This window comes from Vanessa tameamea, chromosome 30 (assembly GCF_037043105.1).
Source record: "Vanessa tameamea isolate UH-Manoa-2023 chromosome 30, ilVanTame1 primary haplotype, whole genome shotgun sequence".
Taxonomy (NCBI): domain Eukaryota; kingdom Metazoa; phylum Arthropoda; class Insecta; order Lepidoptera; family Nymphalidae; genus Vanessa; species Vanessa tameamea.
In genome coordinates, this window is record NC_087338.1 from 275,383 (window position 1) to 298,672 (window position 23,290).

The 23,290-nt window shown below is 33.0% G+C and overlaps 1 protein-coding gene across 6 annotated transcripts in view; it reads right to left on the reverse strand.

Moving 5' to 3' along the window:
- LOC113391577 (fasciclin-3) overlaps positions 1–23,290 on the reverse strand; it is a 144,756-nt gene that overhangs the window by 4,034 nt on the left and 117,432 nt on the right. For 3 of the 6 annotated variants that reach the window (XM_064219938.1, XM_064219937.1, XM_064219936.1), the window contains exons 3-12: positions 15,467–15,563; positions 14,790–14,871; positions 13,708–13,831; positions 12,153–12,275; positions 11,286–11,477; positions 10,073–10,263; positions 9,854–9,995; positions 8,094–8,135; positions 6,806–6,919; positions 1,097–1,133 (exon numbers count right to left, since the gene is read on the reverse strand). In XM_064219938.1, coding sequence (XP_064076008.1) covers positions 1,097–1,133; positions 6,806–6,919; positions 8,094–8,135; positions 9,854–9,995; positions 10,073–10,263; positions 11,286–11,477; positions 12,153–12,275; positions 13,708–13,831; positions 14,790–14,871; positions 15,467–15,563 — 1,144 coding nt within the window. Of the gene's footprint in view, positions 1–1,096; positions 1,134–1,457; positions 4,431–6,805; positions 6,920–8,093; positions 8,136–9,853; positions 9,996–10,072; positions 10,264–11,285; positions 11,478–12,152; positions 12,276–13,707; positions 13,832–14,789; positions 14,872–15,466; positions 15,564–23,290 lie in introns of those variants that run through there. The other 3 variants (XM_064219939.1, XM_026627573.2, XM_026627578.2) reach the window with 3 other exon arrangements.

Sequence of the window (23,290 nt, forward strand, 5' to 3'; positions counted from 1 at the left end):
AACCACATAATTTAAGTTAGTTAAGTAATTAAATTAGTATTTTTAATTTATATTTGTATAAAGTCTTTTTTACTGCGAAAATTATCTTTACAAATTTATTTTATTATTTACTGACAATAGTATTCAATCAAAATGGCGGACATATTCAGTTAAGTTAGCGGTAATTTTTAATCTGTGAGATTTTAGTTTTCTGTCAATTAACAAAGTAATTTTCAATTTTAATGAGTACTTCAAATATAATAAGAAAAAAGCGCAAATTCCTTAATTAAATTAATCAAATAACGACATAAATATTATGATATTTAAACCAAAAAAAACATAATATTTAAACAAAGTTTTTGCAATTAAAATCAATTTTTAAGTATTATCAAAATAGTTAATAATTGATATACATATTGAATTATATTTAATATATAATTTCAATAGATTTATTGGTTTAATCTTATGACTTTTACAAATAACCCGTAACATATAAAGTAGTCATATTATTCTCTAAGAACTGAGGGCAAGTCACTAACATACATACAGCCTATTCCAATGGAACTAGGGAAAAAGATAAACAAACCTTAGATTCACGTATTTAATGCGATTTGCTAATAACTCAATGTTGTGCACTGCTAAGAGTTTATGATTAATATATCTTTATTTATAATTCAACACGATTACACTTAACTACTTATATCTATTTTAATTTTACTTCCAACATTCCGATAACAGTTTCGTTGACGTTAAAAAGGCTCTTTATTCACAAATCCAAAGTGAATATCATAGACTAATCAAGCTCTCGACCAATGATATCGCGTCAATTTGATGTGAAATGTTTATTTGGCTTTTTTCCTGTTATGGTTGGAATAGAGTATATAATTGATACTTCCCTGATTGCATTACGATCCAACTTCGATTTAAACACAGCTGGACCGTTATGTGTTAGTCGAATAGAAAAACAAGGATTAAATTTCGATTCGATTGCAACAATGTGACAATTTTTTAGCAGGATTGTAATTTAAAGTCAGTAATTTTAAATAAAAATGTATTCCCATGTTAAATAAATCCAGATTATTTACAAGTGTAATGTATGTTTGTTCGTTGTACTTACGATTCTCCGGAACTCTTAGTGTGGTCTCGACTCCTGCCTGTAATGATTATATTTTTAAAATTGTCGGTCGAATACATGCTATTATACAGCCACGGTAAATTTTTAATGGTCTCCTACAAATATAAAAAAGCTCTAGACGCGGTGAGAGTCTATTTTTTATCTACGGAATTGAGTGCAACATTTTCTTGTAACGTCGAAATGAAACTGTTTTTTTTTTTAGTTTAGATTAAAAGCAAACTTTGCAAGTTTTTTTTAAATTTAAATACAAACATTGTATATAGTATCAATTTATGTAATTGCATTAAATTGGTTTTTTTTTAGGGATCCGTAGTTTTGATGTAATTAAATAAAACGAACGCAATTCTTATTTAATAAATACTTTTATATTCAATTATAATTCGTAGTATCGGCTAAAAGTCGCAAGTTCACACTTTATAAACATTTTAAACATATTTTCACCAACTATGCATTACTGGTTATTGGAATTCATAAAAATTTCGATATATCATAAAAAATCTAAATTAATATTCGTATAAAGTTGATTATTTGCTATTTTTATTTGAAATTTATTAAGTATCGTATGACGGTTATGCAAAATGGCAGTGTATTTAATTCGATTAACAATTAAAACACTCGCTAAAACTAAACTGGTACAAAAATAAATTCTTATTAAGTAATTCCATTTAATAATAATAATAAAAAAAATACTAAAAATCACAATGACGGTGACTTAACGCTAACTTAAGCTAAATGTCATTTTTATAAAATTTTGTTTTTACAAAAAAAAAAAAATATAAACTGGAAAAATACAAAAAATATTGTATTAACGATTTTTTTTTCTTAATTGAGTAAAATGCGTTCATTGAGATTTCATTTAATTACAGAGCATCTGCATTTTAACAATTAAAAAAACAAAAAAACTCGTTTCTGTTTAAACAACCAACGTATTTTAAATCTATTTTAAGTAGGTATGGAATTAATTCTACGACAGATTATATACAAAACATTAAAAAAAATGGTGGTTCGAACACATTAGTCCTAAAATTAAGAAATAATTATGTACTTGTGTAATTTATAACCTAAATAAAAATACAAAATGGCATTTACATATATGTCAAAAAAAAATACAGATAAAAGCATTACATTTTCGAGTTTTCTTACAACGAAAACTGCAGGCCGAACCATACACTACTTTCGCCGAGTATAATAAAAAAAAACAGATATTTTTTTTAAATACTTAATAAAAGCCAACAAACTTATCTGGCCCGGATCGTCTCTGTCATTGAATTAGTTAAATAATTGTACGTATATTTCTTATCATACTTTTGATGTTAAAGTAATGAGATTTGAACAAAATTTGATTATTGATTTAAGAAAAATTTACTAAATAAATTGCTAATTAATGTCATTATCAGCTTAATAGCTTTTAATTAGCCAATAGAAAACAGTTTATTTCGTTGGATGAAGAAGATTAATTGGTGTGTCAATCAAAATCACTTAAGTTTTATAGACAAAATTCATCGTAGCAATTAACTTTGTTCAAATTCCTAATCTTTTATATTCTATAACAATTCACTGACAGTTATTTCAAAATGGCGACGTAATTTTTTAGCCGGGATAAGTTCGTGACCTTAAACATTCTGACAATAATTTTAAATACCAAATCAAATAGCCTAGTTTTATTTCAAGTTGAGTCGTTTTAATAATATCTTAACTATATTTTGCGATGGGATTCGTTGTTTAACAAATGAGATTCTTATTATCTAAATATATTCAAAGAGTTTATATTAGAATGATTTAGGAAGTATTACCCGACTGCGGTATTACGTTGCATTGGCGTTGCCATGTCAAAAGAGGTGCACTGGGGCCCCCTAGAGCGAGAGCATCACTATCAAATATAATAAAAAGATGCAATTTCTATTGATAATTTTGAGTGCCAATTAAAGTTATTCGTATTTTTTATGCGTTTTCGAACGTCATATGTTTTTATAAATAGCGTGTTAATAAATTTAGGATTTAGCTGAGCCACTATATTATAGCCATGTATGTAAATTTATATATTATACGTAAATATCTTCTATATATCTAAACTTCGAATAACGGAATATTAATTTGCGAATCATATTAGAAATTGGAAAGGCCTCTCGTTTTAAGGGAAGGGTTAAAATTTCAACCCAAAATCCACTGACATCAGTACATGAAAGTTGCCCGTTATTATATTTGAGCCATTTGAGCAAAAAGTATAATTTTTTTTTAAATTTTAATACCAATATCTAAGTTACGTATACCGCAATCGGGTTATGATATATTTAAATCAATTTGTTAACAGTTATATAGCCTGCGCCAATTGCAGGAGACGTAAAGACAAATAAACAAGTTTGACCTTGAATTGACGCGATATCACTGGTTGAATTCTTGAATCTTGAATGTATGATATTCATTACGGATTTCCGAAAAAATATCGTAGTTATAAGTAGTTAAGTGGAACAGTGTTGCATAAATATATAAATATATGTTCAAGAACTGTTTGTATAGCATATATCAGAGCTATAAGCAAATCGCCTCGTGTACGTAAATCAAAATTTAATTTATCTTTACGACTACGATTGGTTCAGGCTATAGACAATAATTTTACGCTTATATAGTATATAAAGGAGGCAGTATATAACAGTCTACAGACGTGTACATTATTTAAAATTGAAAAATTCGTCGTTGCGATTAAATTTTATTTTCAAATAACATTTTTATTTAACGGAGAAGCTTTCAGTTACGATGTAGGAAAGCTGCCACTCTTGTCTTAAAAAAAAATGAGGAATAATATTAAAATTCACTTCTAAATTCGTTATAATATATGTAATTATATAATTTACATAACATGTAATATAATAAATTGAACTACGTGTATATGAAATTTAATACAAAGCTTCGTTTATTCTTTTAAAACATTAGAAATGATTAACTATTAGAAGAATATTTTAATTATTTTAAAAATTACATAAATCTTTACATAGTTCATTTTGAATTACATAACGTCAATATCAATTGCATAAATATAACAATTGACTAAGCAATGACATTACATACAACAATTTACATAAAAATCCTGAATTATGTAAATGAATTTACATAAGTTGAACTGGTCGAGTCGAGTGACAGCTTACACTTACAATTTAGACAGCCGTGTCCGGTTTCTTCTCGGGGTGTTTAGTGTCACCGTTGCTGATGTAGTCACCGTGATCATGGGAGGGGTTCTCAGATCCTTTGACGTCATCGTGAGGGGGGAGGGGGGCTTCGGAATCAGCTCCGTCTGGGATGTCGGTGCGGTGGGACCGCCCTGCCACATACCAGTACATTAAGCGATCAAGAACTTATTTTTTAGTTAAGTTGTGTTAGGTAAGCTGTTGTTTTGTGTGTTTTTGTGAGTTTCACACGTGATTGCGATGGGTCTACTTGGTTTTGGACTTGGAGTCTGGATTATGTGAGATGTGAAATCTACAATTGGCTCTGTGGACTATTCTTGATGGTACATTGCATAAATATTTTTGTCAGAAATGTAAACTTTAATTTTTTCTATTAAAATTATATTATGACATTTGTTCATAAAACAATGATAAATATATAAAAGCAATCATTTTAAGTTTTTATTCTCATGATTTTAGTGACAAATTTGTTATTTTAATTATATTAAGCCTTATTGTGTATTATTTATATTAAGAAATGTATATTTATTTTTAAGTTTATGTAAACTAAAAGTTTATTTCAAGCTAATTAATTCTTAAGTAATACTTTCTAACCAAAATTGTCACATGAATAATTATTTATATGCAATGCAATTGATATTAGATGAATAATTGTGATTATCATTTGATAGATTATATACTTCTTGTGTTTATAAACAGTAATTAGCTAAGATTAATTTATTGTCAGATATTTTATTTATTCGGGAATTTGAAAAGAGCGAAGCCATCATTATAATTCGTTTTTATATGATTGATGGATGATATTATTATTGATGATGTGATTATGACGTGTGAACACATCTTTCGACATTTAATTTAGATGTTAAATAATAGTTATTCTAATTATTTATCAAAGCCTTCAATATAGTTATACCATCACCAGAGGAAAAACATTTAAAACATATTAACCAAAAAACTTTTATCTGAAAACTAAACTGTCATTAGAAATGGTGTTAATAAAATAACCATCACCTTTGGCACAGATTAAAAATAACATAATAATTAGTTAATGTCATTAAAAACACATTCCGTAGTCTTATACCATGCAATAGAAAAAATAAAACCGTTTGACATGCGTCAGAGAGAGAGAATTTAAACAGATGAGAGGGGAAGAGATAGAAACAGTCACATGCTCCGATTAGTAAGTATATCATGCGTGTTTATAAATAATTTATCAAGTCTTGATCGCTTTAAATATTGCTAAGTGACAGTACAATGAATCCAATTCGATATAAATGATAGAACCTTACACTGCGACGAATATAACACTGCCAAATTACAATGCCAAAAAACGAAAACAAATGCGTGTCTAATTTGAATATGTAATTAAGCAATTGTATGAGTGATTTTTAAATTTGAGGTATTTTTTTTTTCTTTCAAAGAAAATTTAATTTACCTATCGACTCTCCCGCGTGGCTGTCGGAAAATTATCTTAATTATATTTAACCATATTTAGAGATATAACATGCCTATATCTAAAAGGTAGTTTAAGCTTCAAAAGCGCTATCTAATAATGCAGAGAAATATTTAGAATATTGACAACTTTTTTCTTTAATGGAATTATTGACTTCATGTATGGCAACACTGGACGCAAATTGTCATGAACGTGCAATATCCGAATGCATGCAAAAAGCTGTCAATATTTTAATAATAAAACTGGGATTATTCGCAACGATTAGACAATTACGTATTATAAACTTTTTTAAGGAAAATATCGTTAAATGATTTGATCTGATAACGATTGGAGATTTCAGTACATATATGTATGTACTTTGAATGAATTGATTATATGACTGTAAACTAACTAATTACACAAACTACTTCCCATAACCCCCTTTAGGGGTAAGTAGCTTTCTGATTTCTAATTAATAAAAAAGTGGGGCGAAGTCAATTAAGTATATCATTGATTTATTTTTATTAAAATAATGTTTCCTTATATTATTACTATTAAAATGTTGATTTAATTTAATTGGTAATTGATATTAAAATAGTATTTTGTTTAAGATAATATCATATGAGATCTATAAAGGGTTATTTTTCTACTAGGAGACATTTGTTGATAAGAGATAGAGGGGTCGTGTAGGAGTAAGAAGTATCTAACTTTCTAACAATTTGTGAAGCGTTAATGGGTCAAACTTTAGATACAGTAATTACTGTCATAGCTACAACTTTAAGTTCGCACACGAATACAAATATTAGTATCGCCGTCCTTGTCTAATCGTTCAAGAGTTAGTTGTGAATGAATGTAGCTAAAACAATTGTCATTCACGACTCATACTTTCAAATGTATTTCGAAAACGTCTAAATGAAAAAAAAAAACAATTGCTATTAATATGTATATGTAATTTAATTATCAACATTTTACATAAATTAGAATCCAATGTAGATTATGAAATATGTTTTCAGATTTAATTTTTAATTTAGACGATTTCAAAGGTAATGCAAAATACTTAATTAAAAATGTTCTTACCTGCGAAACACCAGCGGTCGGTCGCCTTCGCGAACACGACGAGGAAGATGGCAATGAGGAGCAGCAGCACGGCTATCACTATGCCAACTATTGCCCCCGTGTCTAGTTCTACACCTGGAGGAGCATAACAATCACATCATGTAAATAAAATAATTCACCATCAGGTGAGTCATGAAGTTTAATGAGACTGTGTCGACTGTGTTGTGTCGTTTTATCAAAATGGAAACTTAGATCACATTGTAGAAAGTGAACATAAATTGTACTGTTTTTGACCTTTACACTGAGGCCGTTTTTTTCGACGATATTTTTTATGTCAAAATGGGGGCGTGGCTTAATGTTTTGCTAAACAATAACACACTAGTGCGTAATTCGACAACACATCTCTCGTTTAAGTTTGATAAATTATTTAAATACTTTTATGAGTTAAGGATTTTTGGCTCTGTTTATAAAAGAGGAAATCACAATATTTTGATAAAATTTATATTTATAATTTATATCTACTGACGTAACACATGCTAGTTGCGCGCTATTGTAACTAAGATGCAAATGAAATTAAAATATCTATTATATTTTTAACATAACATTATTAATTACTAATCTTAATAATAGACTTTGATATCATGCTCTAATTGAAATTTATAAAATATTTTAATCATACTCTACAAACATACTACTAATAAAGTTGCCATAAAAAAAATTCATTCAAATCTATAAACTGTACTTAACACTTTGATAATAATTGTTACTGAGTCAAAGTGGTCACCGTAGACATGTCTACACATGGCGCTGTAAGAAATATTAAATACATTGTCATTGCGCCAACAAACTGAGATGTTTATGTTCCTTGAGCCTGTAGTTCAGTGGTTCATATACCCTTCAAACTGAAATGGAACGATACTAAGCATTGCTGTTTGGCGGTGGAGTATATGTTAGGTGGTAACTATTCACGGGCTCGCACAAAGCCCTACCACCAAGTTAGTTACAGATTTGCAATTATTGTAAATATCATGCTAATCATTGAGTATAATTTGTACAAAAAATTCATAGTATAACTGACAGATAAAAAAAAAACCAAACCTATCTTTTTACAAGCTTTATTTAAAACAGATACTATATATGTAAATTCTTATAATTTAAACTTAATTTCGTTTCAGCGCTTTAATTAAAAAATAACTAATTAAGATCTTTAACAAAAATCATTCATAAAAATTGATCATACATTTAGCTTCATGCAAAAAAACTAACAATTACATTCATATGCGAAGTAGGTGGTGGTTTGTTTCCTTACCATAGACTTCGATTATAAGATACGAGGACTTTGCTTTGCGTGCTGTTGGAAATTAAACATCGTTGTGTTAGGCGGGCGTGACGTCACTATGACGTTGTGACATTCGTCCAAGGAAGATACACTTTTGTGATTTCAATTCGTACTTTTCAAATGACAGTTGACAGATTTGAGGTCATTGACATTCCTGTTCTCATTTGAAACGCATTGTACGAATAAACTCGTTTCTCCAACACAATCAGTTGGAATTTAAAATTGAAAAGTTGGAATTTGGAAAATATGTAAAGTTCAACTTTAGAAGGGGTGAGTTTGATTGAAGTTTACACGTACTAAGCCGGGGCGAGGGCGTAGTATTAACGAAAAAATATAACGAACTTTTGTATTTAACTTATCTATCTTTCTTAGACTGATGTCACATTAAAATTAATTAGTGAACAGGTGATGTTAATGAGGTACCTAAAGACCATTTCTACGTTAGAGTTATCACTTAAACCTTTATGAGTCCTAATATTTTATCTAGAGCTGTTGATAAGATTGAACATAGAGATGTAACGACCTTGAAATGTAATTAATTTTAGCGTCCCAGTGGTGCAAAAATTAAAATCAATAATTGTTATCATCTTTAAGATTATAAGGTTTTTTTTAAACTTATAATAAATGTGTTTTTATAAAGCAAAAGCGTAAAGGTTAGTACAATTGAATAAATTGAGTTCAAATTATACTTTTGGTTGTTGAGACTTGGTGCGTTTTATTGTACAAATATGTGTAAACAAGTCAGTGTCTCGATCTCGCCGAATTTGTGTAATTATACAATATTCCAATGACAGGAGGACTAAACGCAAACAACGCACTACAAACAGTTTAATCATCCAATTCGCCAACACTCAAAATGACATTTCACGAAACCGCAATGAATACAGATTATAAATATCTCGACCAATGATATCGCGTCATTTCAAGGTCAAAGTTGTTTATTGCTCGTCTTTACTCCTGTAATTGTAATACTTGCAATTGCAATCACCGGTTTTCACATATTAAATAAAAATCGATGGTATGATTTAAACTTTAAAACATTACTGTAATTAATATGGCACCTTGGGAGGTATCAATGATACTCTGGACATTGTCTAATAATTAGAATACTTAATGCAATTTATATAAATAACCATCTGTACATTAACCAACTAACGACTTATACAGCTAGTTAAACATGCTCTATTTTGGACATTGTTTAAGTAACACCCCCCTCCCCTTACAGGCAATAATAAGGTGACAAGTAGGTAAAACTAATATAGATCCTAAGTGAATTGTGTACGTGTAATATCCCACTGTTGGGCATTTATATATGCACTATACGTTCCATGTCTATATTGAAATTATATTGTGCGAATATTTGTATAATACAAGAGACAGCTTGCTCGGTGATACGTGACGCTATTTATGGTTTCGTTAAAATCTATTTGGACTAACAAACATTAAATTAGTAACAGTCTGTGAACATCCCACAGCCGGGCAATCTATCCTCTAAAACGGAAATGGGATTTCCACTATTTGGAAGACGTATATTTCCAGGGTTTCAATTCATGCAAATTTCTCATGTGTGCTTTCACCAAGCATGAGACGGTCTGTTTGAATTGGAATCCAGAATTCAAGATGTTAATATTCATTCTAGTCTTAGTCGCCGTTAACTCAAATAATGAGTTCCTAGGGAACTGGCAGACTGTATATTAAATCTGTTGATTAATAGATATGAGGATACGCACCGGCCGGCTCGTCCATGGTGCTGAGTCTCAGCGCGAACTCCTCCTGACCCAGGTCGTTGGTGACCCGGAGGTAGTACGTGCGGTCGACGTCCTCCTTGGCCACCCGCGTCAGCACCAGCGTGATGTTGTAGTAGCCGCCGCCCTGCGGGACGACAACGGCAGGTTACGTTACGTCCGGGTGCCACCGGGGCGCGCGGGGCGCGGGGCGGGGCCGCTCACCAGGTGCAGCGGCTCGAGCGCGACGGCGGAGCGCGAGGCGTCGGCGGCGGGCGGCGCCAGCACGACGTCGCCCAGCGTCCACTCGGCGGCGGGCGGCGGGTTGGCGCGCAGCGACACGTTGAGGCGGCCCTCGGCGCCCAGCTTCAGCCCGAAGATGGTGATGGGGCCCGCCTCCAGCCGCTTGGGCGGGTCTGCGCCGGGAACATTTTTAGTGATGCACTCGATGCCAGTTAACTCCATCCCGTGCGAGGTCGTAAAATCTTAGTTCCCAAAGTTGGTACCCCGTTGGCGACGTAGAGATTGGTTAAAACTTTCGGTGCCAATATCCACGGGCGGCCGTGGCCCCTTCCTCACAGATGATCCCGTTGCTCGTCCACCGTCACATACTCTATCATATTCTACCATAATCTTGATCCAGTCAAATGTTGATCCCTTTGACTTTCTATAATTGACGATTTTCATTCAATTGCAACAAAAATACTAAACCATCAGCGTCGATAGCAAAAGTATATCAAAAAATTGTATAAATCAAATACTCGCCATGGGAAACACCGACTACTGAATGTATATTCAGACCAAGGAATGTATATGTTATAGAAAGACACAACGCTATAGCTTAGAGGGCGTGACTTGTGATCTCTTATATGTGTGTACATGGAAATTATTATTAATACGCTAGTGCAGTATATTGAACAGTTCTCATAACCTTACAAAAGCACAGTAAGCATATTAAAAAAAACATTTTAATAATAATAATTAATTTTAAAGCAATATTATAAATAAATATAGGACAACATCACATACATTACTCTGATCCCAATGTAAGTAGCTAAAGCACTTGTGTTATGGAAAATCAGAAGTAACGACGGTACCACAAACACCCAGACCCAAGACAACATAGAAAACTAATGAACTTTTTCTACTTCGACTCGGCCGGGAATCGAACCCGGGACTTCGGAGTGGCGTAGCCATGAAAACCGATGTACACACTACTCGACCACGGAGGTAGCCGTTTTATTTTAAGGCAATATTATAAAGTTTATTGTAGCCTGATATAATGCCGCATTTCTAGTGACATTTTAAAATAGTAGAACCATAAAACAATAGTTATATTCTTGTTAACTTTTGATTGGCCAACATTGGGATTGATAATAGGACCTCAGGATCTAGTAAACCGAAGAAGTAGTATTTGTTTGCTGAAAATTGTACTCACAGTGAACCACCAGCTGTCTCGCAGCTTCCTTGGGCCCGTCCAGAGCCTCGTGTTCAGCTCGACAAACCAGTTTCTTGCCATTGTCGTCCGCAGTCAGGGACCTGGAGACATTTTGGCTGATCGTTTGTAAGTCACTGCCGGGCTCCGATGTTATGATGGGCTGGTGTACTCCGGCTAGGAGTTGGACCTCGTCTGGAAAAATAATACAAATTTAAATTGTTTCCACGTAGAATATTAATAAAAACCTCTATAAGAAGCTTTGAATAAAACCTTTTTTTGTACACGATGTTCTTTTATATGATAACAGTAGAGTGAACTGCAGTCATCGTCATGTAAGGAAAGAAGGGTTCTTCAGACGAATTTTCCCTCTCTTTCTCTCCGTCTTTATCTATTTAATACGGTTTTATGTAACATTATATAAACTTATGTTTTATTATTGTTCAAATTTCTTCTCATATAATTAATCTCTACAATACAAAATATAAAAGTTTTTTTCAAGTTCGTTCCAACCGGGTCTCCCACGACGAATCTCTTTATGGGTATGATTATGACGTGTTCCTGACCGATTTCGGTCACGGCCATTCTTATTGGAGATTAGCCAACCACGCAGGAGATGACATAGTACAAGCGCATGTGCGCAAACACAAGTGTTCTCTCTGAACCCTCACTCTCATAATCCGATGTGAAGCACAGAAAGAGTTCAGGCGTTGGACCAATGGGTTTACGTTCGGCAGTACCAACTTACAAACTTAATAGCTATGGAGAATTTCTTGACAGAAATTTATTAACTTTTTAATTGCGCAGGATTTCATCAGAGGACTTTAAAGCCTTTAAATCTACACGGCAGATAAATAGCATCACACTTACCCAAATACCAAGTGATCTTGGCAGCTGGTCTGCCATCAGGAACTATGCATTGTGCCATGAAGTCGTCACCCTCTTTGAAAGTGGACTGTGGTGAGGAGACGAGTTGGGGGTTTCCTGGGGCTCCTTCGAAGACAGAAATATTACAGATTTAAACTACGGTTTACATTTAATTTAACACTGTAACATAACGATGAAGATTTTTTGGATATGATTCGACCAAAAATACGCGTTGGTTTTATTTAACACTTATTAGGTAGAAATCTTATGTCAGTTCTACAGAACCAATTGATCTGAAGCACTTTTGCCTACAGTTTGGTGCTAGTGACATCTAATCTATAATACGAAAATGTGTGTCCTTGCCCTACCACGAAAGTGCGGATGGGTTGTTGAATACACAGGCAGCGTTTATTCAAACGATATTTCCCTTCACAAGAAAACGAAATCATTGGAAACACAAATTAAACAAATGAAACTGCTTGTCCAAATTTGAATCCAAAAACAATCGGTTAAAATCCATGTGATCTGTTTACTTGGACCCCTCGTAGCTTTAATTGATTGATCGAATTTGCATTTTAATCTTTTAGATTTGATTTATATAAAAAAATATACCGCGCTATCGAAACAAAGAGGTTTATTAGAATATTGGAAAATCGTTTCCATCGCTAACAAGTTAAAACATCAAATTGAACCAAAAAAACTAAACGAAAATAAATTGGAATAAAAAACGCATTATTTAAAATAAAATATTAAACCATCACGTTGCATTGAAATATTCGTAGTGCGCAGTTGAACAAAATAAAAAACTTTTATCGCAAAATTTAATGTCGGTCGTGAAGTTCATAAAATAAATAAAGCTTAAAAAATTTATGACGTTGTTTTTGTACGATATTTACGCTATTTTATATTTAAGGCACGATTTAAAAACTTAATCTTTCGTATAAAAACATTGTCCCATGTCGGGCGCCATTTCTTATATATTGTATGATGTCACTTAAATCTTGATTTTACTACATTTTGAAAGATATATCGTTCGTAATATAAAATATAACCAGTGAGATATTTTTACGTCATTAAGAAGCAAATAAGCACTGATGTGTTCTTAATATGAAAACTGACGTTAATAATATTTAATGGTCATGAGGATTCTGACTGATTTCGGCCGCGGCCATTCTCAAGAGACTGACCGACTGCACAGGATGATACGCGGCACAAGTGTGTCTGTCTTAATACATTTAGCCGTTATTTTAGTTTAAGATTTTAATAATTTAAGTGTGTATTACTAGTTTTTTTAATTTAATAGTGTTGTTAATACCTATAGTGATGCAACACACTGTATCAGTCCGTGTATTTTTGAATACTTTGTTTTGGTCAAATGAATTAATAAATAAATAAGTGTCGGCAAACACAAACCCCCGACCCTATATTCCCTCGATCTAATAAACCAATGGAACGGAAAATTCAACATGATCAGAATGACTTCAAACACAGTATCAAAGGTTTAACGAGCTTAAATGTAACCATGTTAATTTGAGTATGAATGAGTACGAATACTAACTTGCAACAAGCAATCTCATGGCGCCGGTGACTTCAATGCTGCCGCTCTTGGGGGGTAACATACAAGATATGTTCCCGTTCCACTCTTCCCGTATATGTTTTATGTGAGCTCCGCATTCGCCGTACTGGAAAGAAGTTTGTAAATATCTTAATTGTATGTCGAGGGTGAAACACGCTCTTAAATTCTGAAATTCCAAAAAGTGCTTCTCTAAGAACTTCTTCGGACAAATTTCCACGAGGGATTTTAACTCATTATGTAATCCACTGTCTTCGATCGATGGGAGACGATAACGTGCTTAGTTGAGATACTTGTCCACGTTTAAACTCGACCTCAACGGCTTGTATAGTATAGTTATATCCAGCGATCTGTACTGGCTAATTTACTTGAATATGCTGTACTTAACTTGCGATTCAATTTAATAAGGAAATGCTGTTCGTATTAATAGCTTAAGTAAAAGTAACTGCCTTTAAATGTCTCAATGCTGGGCTAAGGTTCCCTTTGAGGCGGTTTGGAATTTATTCCACCACTCTGCTTTGGTGGATGCAGAATTTCATTGAAATAGACACATGCAAGATTCCACATGATATTTTCCTTTACCGTCGATCACGAAATGAATTATAAACACAATAAATCATACGAATTTCATTAATTCTTGGCTGGGTTTGAACCCGCAATCATCGGTTAAAATAGTTTAAGTGACTATCGAAACAACTATAATATATTAATTTGTAAATCTAAGCTCTTGGGGATATCAATCTTTAAATGTGATATAGATTTAAAGTGTATTCAAACATGCCACGTACCAGTATAAATACTTCCAATACGATATCATTCGGTCAGTAGCAAGTACATATTAAATGAACGTTCGTTTTAATAGACGTAAGCCACTGACAGCTGAAAAAGACTTTATCTTGTGCGAGTATTTTAAACCTAATCCACTAACGCTGATTCACTGCCTCTTGGAGACCCGAGAAATTCTAGGATAAGCCCGTCTCCGTCGCTCTTTACAAGATTATTATAACATATGGACCTTTAAAAGCTAAATTGTGGACTAGTATGACTTTATCGTATGAGATATTTACCTGTAATCCTTGACCCGAATAAACGACTTCTTCATCCTGATTGCTCGGAATGAGTCTGTATGATTTACCGCCGACTGTCATTCTGAAAACAATGACAGAATATGATAGATGCACTGTATCGAATCGAAAATAAAAAATAGCATCATATAAACATTTCTACATTTTGAAATGAAGTCGCTTTCCGCCGTTTCTGCGCTTAGATCTTTTAAACTACGAAACGCATTTTAATACGGTTTCCATCAGTAAATAGAGTGATTCAAGACGAATGTTTATATGTATAATACATGCATATTATAATAGAGAAAAGCACAGATTTTAAACTCTACTAGTCGAAAAATAAACAAGAAAATAGTCATTTTTTGTTTGTTCTTCAATCTAAAAGTTTGACTAAGAACCTTGTAGCCGTGTGTACCCCGGAGGGGGTAGCTAATGTGTACATAAATAAATAAAAATAAAAATTATGATTATATTTCCCCCGACTGATTTCAGCTCCAGCTTCAGGACAGTGACCTGAAACCTGAGCCTGGAGAACTCGCCAACGAAGGCAATATCATAACCATGAAATACATCGGAATTCTTACAACCAGATAAAACTCCGCAACGTTGGAGGCTTAGGACCTAAATACTGACCTTGGCATCTGCAGCCAGCTTAATGGCATGGAAAACAGTTTACTTACCGACAAGAGTCAATTGGGTAGGGAACTTTGCAGAGCACCACTAGGTCGTCTCCAGCGCGGCGCACGGCCTCCTTAGGCGAGATGTCTACATTTTGACCTGGAATTAAACAAAATACGTATTAAATATAAGATATAATATCAACATACATAAACAAATTAAATTACGTTCTGACAATTTTTGCAAGTGGGAAGTTTATTATTAGTTTATGACTAAAACATACCTACTATCAATTATGATAAAAAGTTTTCGTATACCCTTGAATCGTGTATAGATTCTAATGAGAAGATACGGCAAGAAACTCAGTAATTACTCTTTTTTACCCAAGTATCGCTTTAAGTTAGTGAATATATATATATATATATATTTACTAACTTCGTTTAGGAATCAATTATTATATTTAAAGTCATAGGTATTTGTAATTGTATTTTCAATATTAATTATAAACAAAGTATTTTCGCGTACATGTATATCTAAAACACTTAGTCGTAATAGCCACCCTATTACTTAAAGACATCTGTTTCAAACTGCACGGAAAATCAGTCCTCGCTATCCGCGTTCATCCGGTTGTAACCGCTTTGAACTGGTTGTAACAGCTTTTAACCGGTTTCAAACGCTCTGTACGGGATTGCTTCCAGAGATTATATTCAACTGTGCGGATTTAAATGGAGTTGAAATTTAAATTTGGAATGTACAGTTGATTTAATTTAAATAATAATCGACATATATACCAGATAATAATGTTTTAACAAACATTATTTAACTAGTCTTAAGATAGTTTATATAATTGCTAAGTTAGCCAGTGAGGGAATCGTTAAATCACAGAATAAATAATAATAATCATTATCCTATTACAGAATTGTAGGTTAAAATAAAGGGCTGAGATTATGTTCTTAAATTTAGTTTAGTTTATATTTACAATATTATTCTGATCGTAGAATTTAATTTAATTTTTTTTTCATTTAGTCATTCGATTATCGAACGACCGGAATCGTATTTTTAAATCGTTCAGACAGATTACTTCTATCCAGTTCTCTCACATTTTACAAATTAAAAGAAAACTCATCATTGCAACCGTTGCATAATTTATTTTATAACTCGACATGATTATCGGTTTTATGGATAAGCCCGTTGATTTTTCTCAATATGAATGCATCGACTTGCAAACTATGATTGATACAAAATTAAAATTAAGAATACTGAAACCAACCTTTCAATTCACGTTCGCGAGGAGATAATTAAACTTTATATCATCTGTACATTTAGATAATGTCGCACTATATAATAATTAAATCAAACGATCCGACTTTTTTATCTTGGTGTGCGTGACAGCTACATTGACTAATCAAACGTCATACTTTACAAGTGTGCGTGTACCAACTGTCGGCCACCATTTTTTTTTGTCGCGCTCTCATCTTTGATAGTCTATCTAGAATAATAATCAAAGAATTAACACGATGATGTACATTATTTTTTTTCAGTTAAATTCAATTATTTTTCAAAGACAGGTTCTGTAACATCGAAGCAGCTTCTTGAGTAGTAGCTTAAATGGGAGTTGACGAGATCCTTCGTTCTAATCTGAATTGTGAGCGCGAGGAAATAAAATGCACTTGAGTTTATAGACTGTAATCTATACTAATATAACATTATGAAAGTAACTCTGTATGTCTGCTATTGTATCCACTGCCAAACCACTGAACCAAATTTGATGAAATTCAATATGAAACAAACTTGAACCCCGTCCTACTCCTAAAGTGCGAATGAGACCGCGACAAAGAGTTTATTCTGTGTTGAATTTGCATATCTCTCAAACGGCAGTAGATCAACAGTAAATCAAAGGTCTTGCCCAACTGTGGGACATTAACGGACAATTCCCCACTGCATTTGAAGTTCGATTATCCACTTTTATAAGTTAAAGTAAATCAAAGTGCTTGCTCCTAAAAACTTTTAATATTAAAACATTTTCAAGAAAGTACTCGTTCAATATTTTAATATTTTCTGGTTTCAATTTAATATCAAGTTCCGAATAGAATGTTTAATATTCCGCCTCGGATTGTCTGTCTGGAACTTCTAGATCGTGTTGTCTATCAAATATTTATTTCTGAATGTTGCATCTTATTGCGTTTCCTACTCACGTGAAATAAAATTTAGATATCGTATCAGAGACACAAAGGAAAATTGATATTTTATTTTGAGCAACACAAACTATGCAAACGTGCTTATATTTTTCTGATATTGTATCGTATATATTTCTTATTGATGAGAGTGCACCTGTATTAGCGCATAAACCAGTGAAGTAGAATATGTTCCACGTGGTTGTCTGGTCTTCATTAAGATCGCCGTGATCAAAATCGTTACGGACGACATCATCATTATACTCGCCATATTGCATACAATTCAAATATAAATATAGTATTTATTAATTTAACTTCTTTAAATATATATTTTTATTTTAGTTTTTTTTTTCTATTTACCAACGGAACCCTGCAACGAATTCTAATAAGTGTCGCGACAATTGATGAAAAAACACCGCCCCTATTACATCAGACAATCAAACGAGATGACGCGGAACAGCGAGCTGGGTGGAGCAGCGATTATAGTCTAATTATTTATTCATTACACATACCTTTAAGTATATTTTATTATAAACTATAATATTATAATTGACAGTTTTTTGTTGTTACCTTGTATTGTTTGTTACACAATCACGCAAGAACAGCTGGACGGATTTGGATGTCATTTCTAAAAGAGATATATCCTGACATAGAGGCTGTTCCAGTCAGATTGTGTCCCCAAGCCCCAATTTTATGAAAAAATATTTTATATCCCTTGTGTAATTATAATGGCTCACTTATTCTTCAAACCGGAACACAATAATTCTAAGTATTGTTGTTTGAGCGAAGATTATCCGATGAGTGGGTGGTACCTAACCAGACGAGCTTTATGTCTATGGGCGGCAATAACCAATACCATCAGGGGGCCCAAATATATTTTTTAAATTGTACTTTGTATAAGAAAATATATCTATATCAGGATACTTGCGAAAGATTTCATTGTAGTGTCTGAGAATGTCGATTACAGAAGAGTTTTAACCAAATCTATTTTGTCCTATACTCGTATAAATATAAAACGATTTATAATTGCTTAATCGCGCAGCACAGTGCAGTTTGAGTCCAAATTTAGATATTATGTAAGGCTAATTTAATATTCTATAAATAATATATAATTACAGAAAATGAACAGTTAAATTTATTAAAAAAAAAACCACTTGAACTGTCAAAATTAAAAAATATAAACAGAGGGATTTCCCTGTCCTTGTGTCATAGGAGTACGTCGTCAAAATGGTCGTCTCTATTAGAACGAATGAGATCCATGAAGATCAAGTATTACGGAGGTCGCATTTAACGTGATATTCGAAATAGTTTTAACTGACTTCGTGAAATAGATGTTATGATCTTCATTGATATTTATTATTGTTAACTGTAGGGTTGTGTTAGCTGGATTTGGGTATGGCAATTGAAAATTGAAATGTTCAATGGATTTGAATATGCTTTATATATAAAAAAAAAGATTTAAATGTAACTTTTAATTATTTTTAAGTCTTGACCATCAGATGCAGCATTAGTGAAATTATCCCCCTGATGGTAAGTGGCCACCACTGCCTAAAGACATTGGATTTGAAAGAAATATTAATGATTGCTCAAATCACCAATGCGCCTCCAACTTTGGGATGAAGACGTACCCGTGCCTGTAGTTACACTGGCTTACTAAACAATACTAAGTACTGCTGTTTGACAGTTGAATATCTGACGAGTGATTTGACCACATACCAACAAGTGAAGTTAAATAAAAACATGAAAAAATTAATTTGATAATATAGGCCGACCATATAACACCATTATCAAAATTTATACATTAGGCGCACGAAATACTCAAATCAACATATTATTTATTCAAATGTACTCATAAGAGCACCTTTGAATCGTCGTGTCTATTGAATTAAATGTAAAACTACGACCGGTTCCGAAAGTAGATTCTGCCGAGAAGAACCGAAAAGAACTCATCAGCTACTCTTTACCATCATTTTAATACAGAGTTTGTCAATAAAGTACAATTAAATTAGATATCCTGTTATGAAATCAACAAATACCTCATCCTCACATATTTAACAGTACATGCAGAGGATTACCAAAGTACATGTGACTATACCTAGTATAGACTTTACGGTCTACTAGATCTGATAAGGTTAACTTCACAGCTTAGAGCTTACGCTAAAAGCTTCGGACGCTTTGACTTACCAGAAGCTTTCATTTACCTATTAAACGACTGTTTTATTTATAACATATGGTTTGGTCTATAACCTTGTTGTGTGTTAATATTCATTATTTATGTAATTACTTTTTAATTTGCCAATATTTTTCATTTGTAAGTCTCAAACGCGCTGATTTATATTATTTATTATTAAATAAGACGAAAGCTGATTTTAAAGAGTGGTCGTGTGATCAAGTGGACACTGAGGTGCTGTGGACGAAGATTGCAATTCCATCGTGATGTCCGAAAGTAAAATAAAACGACCGCAATTGATCCGAAAAAATCCTCGCAATATTCCCGTTGAAAAGACGGAAAAAGATGCAGTGATCCAACATTTCTGCAAAGCCAAAGGATCAAGCAGGTACGAATGGAGTTTTAGGGTTTATAAAACTTGTATATCCACTAGTCGTCAGTTCGTAGAATATTTCGCTTATCTAATATAAATAATCGACACCCCCACGAGGGCGACCGCGTTATGGAAACGAATCATCTAACGCGAATTACAATGCTTACACAATTGGGCTCGTCCTCGGGGAACTTACATTAATTTTGTTATAAGAATTGATCATTATTAACATACTCGTAATAAAGATTTAGCATCTAGAGCCTCTTGAATACATAGGTCTCACCTTTTCAAGAGGAGAAAAGACTTTTGTAGTGCAACATTTATATGCCAACTGTCATGGACTAAACGATATTTTACAGATGTTTGTAACCTTTGGTTCTAAATATATATATGTTAATATAGGTATTTATATATCATCGAATCACAGCAAATGATTAATGTGTACTATATTTCACTCTCGGTAACACCATATAATATATCAAGGAAATTAGTATTGTAGTTCAAATTGTTTGGATTAAGAAGTAACAAAAAATATAAAATTATCAAGATTTATTTGTTGGTAGGTCTTTGTTCAAGTGTACCAGTCACTTATAATATATTCTACCATAAAGCAACAATACTCAGTATAGTTGGTTGTCTTCAGTCACAAGGGACATAACATCTTGGCTTCCAAGGTTGGTGTTGGCTATGTGGGGATTGGCTAATATTTCCTACAGCGTAAAGTCTATGGGCGGTGTTGACCACTAAGCATCTGGTGGCCCATTTGCCCGTAATTTTTTCCATCTATGATTTTAAAAGAATTTCGACAAAATAAAGACCAAAAGTACGGAAGATAATCCACCTTCGATAAACAGCTGACAATTCTTAGCCTCTCTATTTCAAACTGTGAATGTATATCCGGTATTTAAGAGTCTAGAGTCCCAGATATATAAAGTCGCCTTGTGTAAACTAAGACGGTGATCCTCATACTTTAAAGCTGAGCTCAACTTGATCTCGATGGATATATCGAGAAATGCCATTTTTCAATTTAACACTTTATTTTAAAGGTTTATTATAAAAACGATAAAACTCGAGTTTTCGTTTGCAACTGTCTAACGTGATAAAAAACGTTAACTAATAATAAAATCATTACATATTACAAGACAGTCTCACGTTTGTCGGTCCATCGATATGAACGTGGTGTATTCAATACACCGGGTTACACCAATGGATGGAGTGATTCGTGGGGAAGGCTTAGGTGTATATTTCATTAAAGGTTTTGTGTTAATTGGCCGAAAGACGACGACGTTTGTTGAAGATGTCGGAAATCATGTGACTGGAAGCTTCAATGGCGTCGCGTCGAGTTGTTTTTTTTTTATAACCGTATTATCAGTGTACGTAGATCATTAATCTACCGGTTCAATGAATGTATCAAAAAAAAAAAAAATGAAAAATAAGTAAATATTTTATTAATTTTGTTAATTGAAATTAATTGTTAAAACTTATTCGAAATGGGTATATTTCAATATTAAATCAACAACAACAATTAATAAATAAAAAATAATCTGAATTTCTTTCTAAAATCTATAATAATATTAAAAATCTGTTTGTTTTAACGCGCTAATCTCAGGAACTACTGGACCGATTTAAAAAATTCTTAAAATGATAGTTTGTCGAAGAAGGAAGATAGTTTATTTATTATACCGACAATAGGAGTGCGGTATCAATGATAAATGTTGAAAAACGTTAAAATATATTCCTTTTGAGAGCTTCCGTTACGTGCGATGCGATGCGATGGCCGAAGTTTCGCAAAAAATTTGTGTAACTATAATATATTAAATACGTCCTTTGTAAGTGTTAATATAACTTCTGAGCGTCCTCGTTTGTTGAACAAAGCGACGCCAGCGGGCAAGCTTATCACCCAATAAAGTGTAGCCACAGGCAATTATGGACAGCCACTAGTTATACTGCGAGACTGATTTGATTTAGACTATACAGCGTGAACACAAGTTCGAATTTATATATTTTTAAAAGTCACTGTCAAAAATTAAAAATGCGAATTCAATGATATGATAATAAATTGCCTAGCGGCTCTCAAAACCTTATTTGGGTAGGTATATAGTAATACTTGGTGGCAGGGCTTTGTGTGAGCCCGTCTGGGTAACCCAGTCATTAGATATCAATCGTAAAACAGCAATATTTATTGTTGTGTTCCAGTTCAAAGGCACTAGGGACTTAACGTCTAAAGTCCCAAGATGTTAATAACAATGGTTAATATTTCTTACAGCGCTAATGTCTATGGGTGGTGGTGACCACTGACCACTAACTTTGGTGGTATTTATATATAAGAAATTAACGTATACCGTTACAAAAGAATGTATATTAAAGTACAAGATGTAGCCACGGTACATATTTAAAATCCAAGAATAAAATCTAAGACACGTTACTCTTAAATTAAACACAGCAATTCGTCGCAGCGTATTCCCCGAGGCAATCTGATACACCCTTTATTACAAAGTCTCCAATTTTATTAAGTAACGATACAGTATTTGCAATTAGGGTTGTGGGGACGAGGGATGAATATATTATTGGGGTTGCTTTGAGGTTTTTGTATGAATATTAAATGTGGGTTGATTGCTCGGACTACATACATAATATTATATATATACTTATGTGATCTATAGCGGACATCTCGAGTGATAACTCGTTTGGGGGTTGGGGGTGAAGTTTATTAAGTGTTGATTAATGAAATAGTTGACTACTACTGGATCCGGGCAATTGATGGCGTTTTTTCGTGCAACGTATATTGCAACGAATAATGGTAACACTTCTGTTACACAGCTGATACAAACGAATCTTACTTATATCGTATAGGTATTAAGTCAAAAAAAAAAACAAAACATATGTACAAATCAAGGACGCCTCTAAAATGTAGATCCGACCCGAAAAATCTTAGTTCATCCAACATTAGTATAATTACTACTAAAGTCTTTACTTACCAAACTCATGTCATCCCGACCATCTTAAGGGAAACCAGCCATATACGTACGCACAAATGAAAAACACTAAAATATCACCGATGCGCCGCTAACCTTGGGAACTAAGTTGTCATGTCTCTTGTGCCTGTAGTTACGCTGGCTCACTCACCCTTCAGACCGAAACACAACAATACTGAGTACTGCTGTTTCTG